Here is a 13,992-nt window from a genome sequence, read left to right as displayed (position 1 = left end):
CAGTTCGTTACCAATACATTTAAATGATCAAATAGACGAGGAACGAATTATATTTTATTACATATTGTGTGCGTGTATACCAAAATCACAATTACTATCGATATTTGTTAGGTAGAAATATGACATTACTTCTAAATGTATAAAGTAGATTATAGTAGAAGTTATATAAAATGATTTCACTTCTCATATTTTATAAATATTGTTAATATTTATTAAGTAGTTTATTGTTGACTGTTGTGTTAATATATTAAAATATTTTTTTTAGGTAATTAAATATTAGCGAAGTATTACCAATTTATTATTAAGGTCATAAAGATTTATCGAAGGTCTTCTATTGTTATGAATATGTCTTTTAAAATATTCATCATGATATGATAATCATAAAAATAAAATTTGTTTAAAAATTCATAATTAACAACTTATTGCAATCTATACTAATATTATAAAGCTGAATAGCTAAAACAGTTGGAACGTATTAATATATTAATAACGTATTATTATTATTTATTATATTAATCTCAGGAACTACTGGTTCAAATTTAAAAATTATTTTTTCGTTGGATTGTCCATTTATCGAGGGATGCTATATAAATTTTTTAGAAAGTTCATAGGTTAAGTCAGTACTTTAGAATTTATAAGAAATTTATGAATTTGCTATTTAAAAACCTGTAAAACTATTTCCGTGGATAGAAAATTCTATGACGAATTGGCACTTTAGTAGTATGTTTGTCTTTTATGTATTCCTAAACGCCTGGACCGATTATAACGAAATTTGGTACAGACAGTGGTGAACTGGGATAATATTTCAGGACAGGAAAATGTTTTAGGAAGGCCAGTTAGTTTTTACCTAAAAAATGGGGTTATTTTTTTAAACAAGTATACACTATATTTATATAAAAAATTTACCTAAACCTAAACCTTAAACAGAGACACAAGTTTTACTACACTCACTTAATTTTTGTTGTTGTAAATGAATATTCAGTTTTATAAAACACTGAAATTAACTTATTAATTTTAATCTTTAAATTTTCATAACACGGACAATGAAAAAAAATTGTACTTGATCATAAAACAGTTTTGAGTATATAATTTTTATACTTTAAAGATAATTAATATAAAATTAAATGGAAAATAAATGGGCGTAAATTAATTTAATATCATTATTAATTATTAAGTAACGTTGTTTTAAAAAAATAATTAAATTATAAATAAAATAATTATTGATTTCTGATGCATATTGCATAAACATTTACTAAAAAAGGAAATTAAAATTAATTCTTGTTCTATTAACCAGAATAATTCAATTAAAATAACTTTATTAAATATATAATATAGGTATACGGTTCTATATCGCAACATACGGGCATAGTTTAATAATAATAATATTAAATAGTAAATAGTAAATAGTAAATACTAATAACAACGAATTTAAATATTTATTTAATTCGTGCTAATAATTAATATATGATATAGTTAAAAGGTACAACGTATATATCACAAATTTTCAAGAATATGATATTTTAAAATATTTTTGTTATAAATAACCAAATAAGTTATTTCTGTTTTGGTTCATGTTTGGCTCATATTATTTATTCAAAATGTTTGTAATTTGTGTACCTGAATTTTGATCTCCTGGACCAGATGCACTATTGGTTTTAGAGATTAGAGTTTCCGCTGTTTCTGAATCATTTTCTTCACTTAAAAAAAAGATTATTTTTTTTTATACTTTTTATTGAGTATAATAGCAGTTTTTTACATTTTATTCGCGTTCTCGTCAAGCACCTCTTGAATGTTTTCTGGAACTCTAATTTATTTTTATTTTGTATTATAAAGTTTATAATATTTTGAATTTTCACACTAGCTACTAGCTGGTATACCGTATACTGTTAACTGTGGCTAGTCCTTAGATTGTCGTATTGACTGTTAAGTGGATTATATTTTTATATTTATATAAAATATAAAAATAGACGATGCCACGATGGTGGTCAAAATACGAAAGATAAATATGAACATTGTGGTGTTGTCATCATTGTTTTGGAATTAGTTTGAAAACGTAATTCAACTTAGCCGGTACCTAGATTATTTATTAATAATACTAAGTACTATAAAGCTCTGGAAGATACTCATAAATATAGTTAACTAAAATGTAAAAACTTACTAAACACTACACACTGCATTATAAATATCAATCGAAGGAACATTTTTTTTTCATAATTTCATATTATTATTATATATTAATAATAATAATAATAATAATAATAATAAACATGAACATAAATAATCGGTCCGAGTCATCAGGAAACACCCGTGGACATCCTGCCGTGTCAGTCCGCCCCTTGGAACAGAGATATACATATATTAGACCTATGGTCAGAAGATAGGCTAAATTAAAAAGTAATAGCAGTGGCGTACACAGCTATTTTCAATGGGGGGGAGGGCTTACATATAAAAAATTATATACATATATATTATATATTATACATTGACAAATCAAAATAATAATATGTTGTTTAACTAATATTTATTTTCATTATAAAACAATGTCTATTTTCCTGAGTTTTTGTCCCAACTCATCTATACTATAGTATTAGCGATACTGCGATAGCATATTATATCTTTGGTAACCAGACGTACTTATTTTATAAGGACAGTACTGTTTTTTGGTAACATATTCTACTGTACTAAATAAATGGCCGAAGTATACTTAAATGTACTTATTTTTAATAATTTAATAATTGTAAATGGAAAATGGAAAAAAAATACCTAAATTCAAATTTAAGGGATTTAAAAAAATTCTGTCATCAAAAATAAGTTTTAATAGGTACCGTGATATAGTGTTAATATTGTAATCACGGCTTTAGATACTATCTAATAATAATATAAATATAACAATAATAATCTAAGTTCTAGTTGTTTTTTATGTTCTGGTTACTTATTAAATATTTGAAATTAAAATATTAATGAATTATTTTGTTACGCCAAGCCATTGTGTATGACCATAAACACGATGAGATCGTGTTCATGTCTGAGCATACAGTCCGTTTATCGTTGATGACAGTTAAAAATATTTACGACCTATCTAGCAATATGATGTTAACGAACGTAACATGTGGAAATTGTACAATCTACAATACTGTTCGTGTTCATTCGGTATTCGGTGAGTTAAGAAATATATTTATATATTATTATGTTGGTGTTTAATAAATTAATATTTTTTTTCTAAACAAATGAGCGTTAAATTTGTTTATATTCGGTTTATACTGGGAAGAAATTAAAAACATATGTGTCTATTCTCATTAAAAATGTACTAATGCTGACATATATTTTATGACAATTTTCACAATAGATTTTATTTAAGTGATATTGTTGTCCGACAAAAAGTTTACTTTTATACATTATAAATATTTTGATTATATTTATTATTAAATATTAATTTTTATCTATTTAGAATTAATGTATCTTACATATTTATTCAATAATTAATTTAAAATGATATCGGAATACATTATTTTATTATGTAGCTCTTATTTACACTATTAAAAACGGATATTTTACATTTGTGATATAAATATTCAATATAACTGTTTGATTCTAAAATAAGATTAGAATGAATTCAGTAATAAAAAATAAATAAATTAAGGTATTAATCACGAGATACCAAAGAAAACGTTTTCCTGTATACAAATGCTGTAACAATAATTGTTTAAATAATTTTAAGTAGTCTTCAAATCAAATCAAAAATACTTGAAAATAAAAAAGTATTTTATTATTTGCTCATATATACAACAAAATATGTAATAAATCTTTACTCAAATAATTGTATTGTCTAAACATTTTTGTAAAAGGTTTATTACTGTTATTATAATAGGTACCTACATAGTTTTATACTTATATCCTGCAGTATAGCTAGAGTTGAACAACTTCTTAATGGTTTGTCTAATACTTATTTCTTAATGAGTAGTTTCTTCGTCGGCGTTTCTAACAGTAAATACAATTATTTACACAGAATTAAAATGGTCACTAAAGTAATGAACAATAAATTACTAATGTAAGTTAATCCCAAAAAATATAGTGAAACAATATTAGCTCTTGAAAATATTCCAGAATATTAAATTAATATTATAAGGAATTTATACCTAACGGCCAATAAAAATAAAATTTGCTTTGCTTCTATTTTTAAATCAATTTTAGCTGTGGTAATATACCGTTATGTTATGTAAAAAAATATGATATATACGTGTATGTATGGATAAATAGCAAGAAGAAAAATATATAAATTACTATGTCCATACAATTATACCAATTATCGTCGTTGACCGTTGTAACGTTGAAATTATATATATAATATATTCAGACATTTAATTGGTATGATTACCACATCAAATTTATAAAACGATCTATGGTTTATGATTCTATAAGCTGTTTATTACATCGATATAGTTAATTATTAATTTCAATAATTGAAAAAAGTATTATACATCGTTACATGGTTTGTTTTATCAACTTTTTTTCTGAAGAAAATTAAAAATATATTTACACATAAATAGGATTTTTTAAAGAAGATGTTGTAACGGAGTACGACATAAAACGGTCCTTTTCAGGACCACTAACAACTAAAAACCACATGCAACACATATTAAACGCAGTTCCAAACGGCAGGTTTTACATAGTAAAGTTTCAACGGTATGACGAGGAAAAACCGCACTGAGCTAGTAACAGCCACCAGGCAACGATACGATGATGACTCGTCATACCAACAATCTACAAACAATCAGCAACAACTTTACCGATCCAAATGGGTATATATACCAGTAGATTTCAGAAACTCTTCACTCTTCAACTTCATCTCTAATCGTCAACAAGTCATCAAGAACTTACTACACCGACGACTAGAGACCAGAAGAACAACCTACACCGACTCTACAGCTCAAGTTCAGATCGCCGAGCAGACCAGCGTCGAGGCGAAGCGAACGCAGCGTGACCAGAATCAGCCGACCAATAATAGTCGGAGAACGAAGACCATCGAACCGGCAGCAACAAATTCGACGACGTTGAGTATCCGGGACGACAAGTGAAACCACCGGACCGAACGTCGTACAACATTATATACGCGATTGCTGTCATCGATCCCGTTCTCTCCCTTACCGACCACTTGCTAAAGTACCGTCGACCCGAGCTCCTTTCCATCAAGTAGTAGCCGCTTGTACAAGCTACGCGCTACTGGTGGAGGACTCCTTCCCAGATCTTATAACTCTATATAATATAATTATCTCACACCCATTATATGTGATAGGACCGAACGATAACATCGTCGGTCGAACACGAGCTCTCACCGCGTCAGTCCGCTTGTGTAAGTCTGACTGACGCATCCGTGAATCTCACTCTTCCCAGATATTGTACAAATATTAAATAATATATTACTTGATTAAATAAAAGACCAGCCATTAAATCCTAAAACCAAGGTATATTTATTTCTACAAAGAACGGTTGGTACTTAAACTTACCACACCGTATCAACTGGCGCCCAACTAGTAACTCAGAATCCACGACAAAGACCGAACAACAAAATCAGTCATAATGACGCGAACAAATAAGAAGAATGTGCAAGAAACCCCAACACACGAGACAACTAGCGAGAAGATAATCAGATTAAATGAAAGAATTGTAACATTGACCGAAAAAATGGAAGCCCAAGAGGAAAGACATAAACAAGTAATCAGTGAACTAACATCTGAAATGATAAAAATGAAAGAAGAAACATCAGCAATTAGACAATTGATAAATGACACGGATACAAGAATTACCATTGAAACTGCAAAACGTGAAAAAGAAATGATTACGTTAAAAAACACACAACAAGAGGAATCGTACACCAAACCGAACACCGTCGAAATGACAATGCCAACATTTAGTGGGAATGCAAACGAACACCCGAAGAATTTTTTGAAAGACCTAAGCTCGTATATGTTATATAAGAAGGTCACACCAGCAGACAAAATAATTCTTATCGAGAATTGTATGCGCGGGAACGCAGCAAAATGGTTCAACATGATTAAAGACGCAACACCGACGGAAGACACATTTAAAACACTATTTCTAAAACACTACTTCTCGGAAGATAAGCAGTGGGACATATTCATCAGATGTACAGAAGCAGGGAAAAAACCAATTAGTAGTAACTTCCAAGAACACTTCCATTACTGGATGGCCGAATTAAAATACTTGGACTCGCCAAAAATGGACGAGACACAGGCCATAAACTTAATTACGAAACACTTCCCAATAGCAATCCAAGCATACATTCAAACCACTCAAGAGAAAAAATTTTTGAACGTATGGGAGAAGTTAGGAGAACTAGAGAATGGGTATAGCAAACAAGCAACTAGCGACCAACAAGAAGAACAATATACGGTGCAAAGAAGTCGACCACCACAAAGAACCACAAACTCTTTCAATAATCGATTCGGACAAACACAACGTAGTCAACTAAACAACCAACCACCGACAACACGTCAAATGAACAACTTATCACAAAAAGGAGCGGATATGACGTCTAACGTGGCGACACACGGACAACAAGCACAGATCAACAATAATTTCAAGAAAACCATTAAACAAATCACATTGACTGAAGAAATCAATGACGACGAGGAGATAGAAGGAGACGACACAGAGGATACTGATCAAAAAAACTACGAACAGGGGACTGTGGAATCAGACTGACCACAGTACGTAACACCCCAAGTCCAACGAAGATCCGCACAATCAGTTACTACAAAACTAAACACAACGGGAAAGATCCAACACAGCACCTGGTCGAGCTAGACACAACCGAGTTAATAAACGAAGACGATTTTGACACAGCAACTCAACAACCCGAATTGAAGGGATGTCCTTACGTAGACATCGTGATAAAGGAAAAGAAATACGAAATGCTAGTTGATTCGGGTGCAGAAGTAAGTGTGATATCCGCCAAGTATGAAGATGAGATACGACAGGACATACACAATATACCAACACTCCCATTAGTCGGAATGTGTATACACTTAGCAGTCGGTGAGAAACCGACAAAAGTGACAAGACAAATACTCATACCAACAAAGATCGGCGAAGTCACGATTCATACACCGTTCATCATCGTAGACAATTTGAATGAAAACGGAATTTTGGGGAGTGATTTTTTGGAACTTAACAACGCAACAATAAATTATACACAGAACAAAATAACACTGATCACAGCTGCCGGAAATACATCTCTGACAATAAAAAAGAAGACAACAAAGACATCTCAATTAAGGGTCATCTCAACAAAATCAATCAAAGAACCAGGAACAAACAAACAAATAAAGACCATGCAACCGCAGGAACAAGAATATATAGACACATTACTGGAGCGTTTCCACGACGTTTTTAGAGATACACCCGGAGAAGCCAAAGGGTACGAGTGCAAAATCAAGTTAAAAGACGAAACACCAGTAAACCAACGACCATACCCGATACCGATAGCAAAACTAGCTGCAGTGGAAGCGGAAGTAGAAAAGATGATAAGATTAGGGATCATAGAAAGGTCCAAATCTCCATACTCCATTCCAATTGTACCAGTTTTTAAAAAAAACGGAGAAGTCAGACTTTGTTTGGACGCACGTAAAATTAATGAAAAAATTATACCTGATCGAGAATGTCCAACAGCAATCGAAACAATATTAGCGAAATTCAGTAGGGTAAAATTCATAAGCACACTCGATCTACGGTCAGGTTATTGGCAGATCCCGTTAGCCAAGGAGAGTCGGGACCCATGTTCATTCTTGGTAAACGGACGAAACTACTCATACAAACGCATGCCATTCGGACTAAACATAAGTGGATCAGAATTTCAGAAGTGTATGGACTACATACTTGGCCCACTGTTACACACCTTCGTAACAATATATGTCGACGACATATTGATCACATCCGAATCCATCGAGGAACACTACGAACATATATATACGGTACTAGACAAATTTAAATTACATAACATAACGGTAAACTTAGAAAAATGCCAATTCTTCCGGACTGAAGTCAAATTCCTAGGACATATAATATCCGAAAAGGGCACACATATGGACCCGGAAAAAATTGAGACAATCAGAAAATTTAAAACACCAACCAGAGCAAAAGAAGTACAAAGGTACTTAGGATTTATAAACTTCTATAGACGATACATTGACAAATTCGCGAATATAATAAAACCACTTATCGAACTAACAAAAAAAGACAGCACATGGAAGTGGGAAGAAAAACACGAGGAGGCGTTCAAAAAGTCGAAACAAGTATTCATAAATGAGGTGATAATAGCATATCCCGACTTTACAGAACCTTTGTATATGAACACGGACGCATCAAACACAGCAATAGGGGGGGAGTTATACCAAATACTACCCGGGAATGAGCATGCAACACTGGGATTTGCAAGCAGAACCTTAAGAACAGCAGAAACCAGATACACGACCACGGAAATCGAGGCATTGGCATTAGTATATTGTTGCCAAAAGTTCAGACAATATTTGATTGGCCACAAGGTAATAATACTTACTGACCACCATGCACTAACGTTCATTAGAAACTGCAGACTCACCAACGGAAGACTAACCAGATGGACTTTGGCGCTACAGGAATATCAGTTAGAAATTCGGCACATTCCAGGGAAACAAAATATTGTGGCAGATACTCTAACAAGATACCCCAGAACGGACGACGACCGTCAAGAAAAGAAAATATCAATAAACAAGATTGAGACACAAAAGTATAGCACTGAGTTAAAAGAAATGATCTTAGAAATAGGAAAATGGCAAGAAAACGACCCTCATATAATGAAAAAATACAGTACAACTAATACACATCTAACAAAAAAAGATGGTATAATATTTTCAAAAAACAAACCAACGGACAACTGGAGGGTAGTAGTACCATTGCAAATAGCAACAAAGCTTACACAGGAAACTCATGAGATCATGGGACACCCAGGTAGGTATAAAACATACCACACGTTAAGAGAAACATGCATTTTCAAAAACATGCATAAAATAACCGCTCAAATAACCAGATCCTGTGACACCTGTCAGAGATGTAAACCCATAAACTTTAACGCAAAAGGACAACACACATCACACAAACCAACAGAACCATTCGAAACTGTGTCGATCGACTTGATGGGTCCTCTCCCCACAGGACGCGGCGGGACACACTACATCTTGGCGATCCTAGACACATTCTCCAAATTTATAAGATTGTATGCGTTGAAAAAAGCCACTACGAAAGCAATCATCAACAGAATCGAAAACGACTACATACCAAACACGGGTAAACCGAAGTCGATTCTTACGGACAACGGAACACAGTTCACCGCTACAAGCTGGAAAAAAAAACTACAAGAACTAGGGATCGAGAAAAAACATTCGACTAAATACCACCCACAATCAAACCCGGTGGAACGATACAACCGGGAGATTGGCCGATTATTACGGACCTACTGCCATGACCAACATACAAAATGGCCGAACAAACTCGATCAAATAGAGGAGTGGATGAATAAGTTAAGGTCAGAAGTTACAGAATTAACACCATGGGAGATAATTAAAAACGAAATACCAAACCAACCAATAAAAAAATTAATCAAATTCCCAGAGCAGCCACCAAAAAAGGGTAAACAAGAGGTAATCCAACTGGTGGCAAGCAGGATAAGAAACAAGGCAAATAAATATGAAGCAAAAAATAAAACAGAAAAAATCAAATACACGGTTGGACAACAAGTACTAACAAAAACACATGAGCTGTCAAACGCCCAAAACAATGAAATAAAAAAATTATTTCATATATTTAACGGACCACACACAATTACAAAAATCATCAGCAGTAACACAGTAGAATTACGCAATAATAGAACTGGCAAAACAGAATTAATAAATGTGGTGGAAATACGACCGTATATCCAACCACCGAACAAGTACTTATAACAAACGCCGTACTGACTAGTAAACAACGGTTGCTAGTCATCCAATCAGAAGGACAGAACAACCAGTCAATAAAACAACCTATCAGAGAGCTAATAAAGATACAAAAAACACTATATATAACAGGACAAAAACTAGACAGTACCAATTCATCGACAGACACGAGACACCATGGAGCGAATACTGTCAGAAAGAAACACGGCCAGGAAAATAGCCGCAGAAAATCGACGAAAACTGATTGAAGAGAACAAAGAAAATTTAACTGCTTTAGCATCAGTAAAAGCAGTGAGGACGGACAAAAGATTAGCCGAAGAAGATGAAAAACAACAAAACAAGAAAAAACACTTGTCGATAATACAGTGGGTGACAGAGGTAAACTCGGCCAGACACATACAGATCGACAATTGGAACAAACCAATAGACTTTAGAATGATAACAGAGGAATCAGTGCACAGATACATACCATTTGAGCAACAAAATGTCAACTTGTCAGTAGCATTTAACTACGTCAAAGAAATGCTAGCGAAATATGAACCACCGAGAAAGAAACAAAAAACAGTATCTACAAAAACGCCGTTGTGGTACTTGTCTAACAATGAATTACGTACAGCATTATTCAGGGCATCCATACGCCGTAAACAGTCCTTTAAGAATTAGTGCACGATGGCTACACCACCCGGGCACGAATCCGGGGGGGAAGTTGTAACGGAGTACGACATAAAACGGTCCTTTTCAGGACCACTAACAACTAAAAACCACATGCAACACATATTAAACGCAGTTCCAAACGGCAGGTTTTACATAGTAAAGTTTCAACGGTATGACGAGGAAAAACCGCACTGAGCTAGTAACAGCCACCAGGCAACGATACGATGATGACTCGTCATACCAACAATCTACAAACAATCAGCAACAACTTTACCGATCCAAATGGGTATATATACCAGTAGATTTCAGAAACTCTTCACTCTTCAACTTCATCTCTAATCGTCAACAAGTCATCAAGAACTTACTACACCGACGACTAGAGACCAGAAGAACAACCTACACCGACTCTACAGCTCAAGTTCAGATCGCCGAGCAGACCAGCGTCGAGGCGAAGCGAACGCAGCGTGACCAGAATCAGCCGACCAATAATAGTCGGAGAACGAAGACCATCGAACCGGCAGCAACAAATTCGACGACGTTGAGTATCCGGGACGACAAGTGAAACCACCGGACCGAACGTCGTACAACATTATATACGCGATTGCTGTCATCGATCCCGTTCTCTCCCTTACCGACCACTTGCTAAAGTACCGTCGACCCGAGCTCCTTTCCATCAAGTAGTAGCCGCTTGTACAAGCTACGCGCTACTGGTGGAGGACTCCTTCCCAGATCTTATAACTCTATATAATATAATTATCTCACACCCATTATATGTGATAGGACCGAACGATAACATCGTCGGTCGAACACGAGCTCTCACCGCGTCAGTCCGCTTGTGTAAGTCTGACTGACGCATCCGTGAATCTCACTCTTCCCAGATATTGTACAAATATTAAATAATATATTACTTGATTAAATAAAAGACCAGCCATTAAATCCTAAAACCAAGGTATATTTATTTCTACAAAGAACGGTTGGTACTTAAACTTACCACACCGTATCAATGTATTAATATTTATAAATTTTAGAAAAGTCAACACAAAATAAAATAATGATTACAATAATTATTTTATGTTTTCTAAACTTAATAGGATTTTTATTTTAACTCTTGGTATGAAATCGCAAATTCGTGACTAGCTATAATCATGTGGTTACTAGATTATAACAATATTCTATCAGAACGACAAGTAGGGGTATTAGTGTTTTATAAAATTGAATAAACTAGGATTAGAAAACCAAATATTGAGTTAGACACATAATGTAATTGATGATATGAATCAATTACCTAACTATATTATGGAATATCTTACACAATACATAGTTTATCCAGTACCCATACTGAAATACATATCCTTATATTTTATAATTTTTTATAAAATGTTAGTCTCAAAAATATCCAAAACATGCTATAAGTTAATTGAAATTTATTTCTGTGTTAAGTATTTTAGTATATTCGAATAATTTAATGTTTTCAAAAAAATGTGCACTTTATACTTAAAAAAAAAACTTGATTAATCTAATTAATTTAATAAAATATAATTTGCTAAGACTATAATAAATGTGAAAAAAATTTTCATAAGAATTATCCTATAATTTTATTAAAAAAAACAAACCATCTATCATATATATATATATATATATATATATATTTGTATGATTGAAGTATTAAACTATTTTAAATTTAGAAAGAAACTTTCATGAATAATATAATTAGTTTAATGTAAATATATAATGTTAGCTAACGTTATGTTTGTAATACGTGGAGGGGTTTATAAGAAATTTTCGATATGAAATCTGTGATACGTACCACACACGTTTACCTATAATTAATTTTACTTGTTATTTTATGGCTCAGTCAAAAACTGTTTTCAAAAAAGTGAAAATGTGTGGGTAAATATATTCAACAAGAATATAATTATTTGTTATACCTCTTGACTAGTTATTTAGAGTCAGGTGATTGGCTACCTTTTCTTCTTTAAATAAGAATTCTCAAAACCATTATAGGTACCTGCTAGGTATTACATTTTGTGTAAATGACTTATATTTAATGTTTATCACATTTTGGACATGTAATTTGACGCATTTATTCCAAGATAAACTTATATGCATCTATATACATGAGCATTTTTTAATACAAATAGAATTAAGTTGAAATCTTGCATGTTTTGCATTTTGATTTAATTGTTTCAATTAACATAATTTAAGTAAAAACGTAAACAATTTCTAATTAGATATATTATATACATTTAAAGTTTAAACAATAATATCATTGACGTGATCTTGAACTCAAGGATAGAACCCAGCAAAATTACGTAATTGATGCTAATGAAAATAAACGTAATATCTTAAGTTAATATTTTTAACAAGGATCGTTTACATTTTTTGATTATAGAAAATACGATAATTTTACATTAAAATGTATGCATCATTTTACAAAATCATGGTATATGCAAATCAATCATTGACACTAAGACTTTCACGGGCAGTGTTTACTTCCTTTATGTTAACTGTTTACGTGTTGTCCGGTTGAATTTGGCTCGGAGCTGAAGACCGCAGAAGGACAACTGTTGAAGTTAGATTATATGAATCGATTCATAGCGTTTAAAAAAAACAGGTTCAAAAAGTGAAATGAAATTGGCCACCATGAAAATACGTCTCATCGCGAAAGTAATAAAAAGTATAGCACCCACCTATGTTATAATTATTGTCAATGCACGTGCAATTAATACGAATAATATATGGAATATCCGAGTATGAATATCACTTTCACTTATACGAAAAAACCAATGAGGGTGTTTATGCATTTCATAGATGATATATTATATATTATATATTTTTTAATATTATACATTAACTGAGTTAAATACTTATAGCTATAAAGCTAAAAATTCTATGATTGCTCAAAATGTTCGTTTCAATTTAAATAATACCATTTGCCAATTAATATAAAATAGTTTTAAATTTACTTACATCATCGTACATTTTCAAAGATGTCGATACTAATCAAGAATATATTTCAGTATCATAATCTAAAAACTATTCATAAATTAGTAATTACTAATTAATAACAATTAGTCTTAAAAAGTAAAAACAGAACAACCCGACATCATGCGTATTTTAAAGTTAAAAAATAATATAGGTAATGTAACGGATATAGATAAGCAATTAGTGTAATAGTACATTTAAAAATAAACATCAATGATAAAGCAATGTATGCATGTTAAAACTAGTGTAGTAATTTATCGAGTAATACACTATATAAATTGTAATTATTGATTACCTAGTAAGAAATAATTTAGGAGTAGGTTATATAAGATACTATACTGTTTTTATCCATTAATTCTAATCAGGA

General features: G+C 32.2%; 1 protein-coding gene across 1 annotated transcript; it reads left to right on the top strand.

The window, feature by feature from the left end:
• Positions 1 to 5,504: 5,504 nt before the first annotated feature.
• LOC149058848 (uncharacterized) lies at positions 5,505 to 6,729 on the top strand. The gene has a single exon (XM_089220713.1). It carries the CDS (start codon positions 5,578 to 5,580, stop codon positions 6,721 to 6,723), a length of 1,146 nt encoding a protein of 381 aa, XP_089076839.1. The 5' UTR covers positions 5,505 to 5,577; the 3' UTR covers positions 6,724 to 6,729.
• The last annotated feature ends 7,263 nt before the right edge of the window (positions 6,730 to 13,992 follow it).

This window comes from Diuraphis noxia, unplaced genomic scaffold (genome assembly GCF_037042655.1).
Source record: "Diuraphis noxia isolate RWA-SAM2 unplaced genomic scaffold, SU_Dnox_SAM2 contig0002, whole genome shotgun sequence".
NCBI lineage: Eukaryota > Metazoa > Arthropoda > Insecta > Hemiptera > Aphididae > Diuraphis > Diuraphis noxia.
This window is presented reverse-complemented; position numbering and strand designations above follow the sequence as displayed.

Bases quoted from the DNA above. Each gene is read 5' to 3' on its own strand.
- LOC149058848 (XM_089220713.1), top strand. From the start codon at position 5,578: ATGACGCGAACAAATAAGAAGAATGTGCAAGAAACCCCAACACACGAG.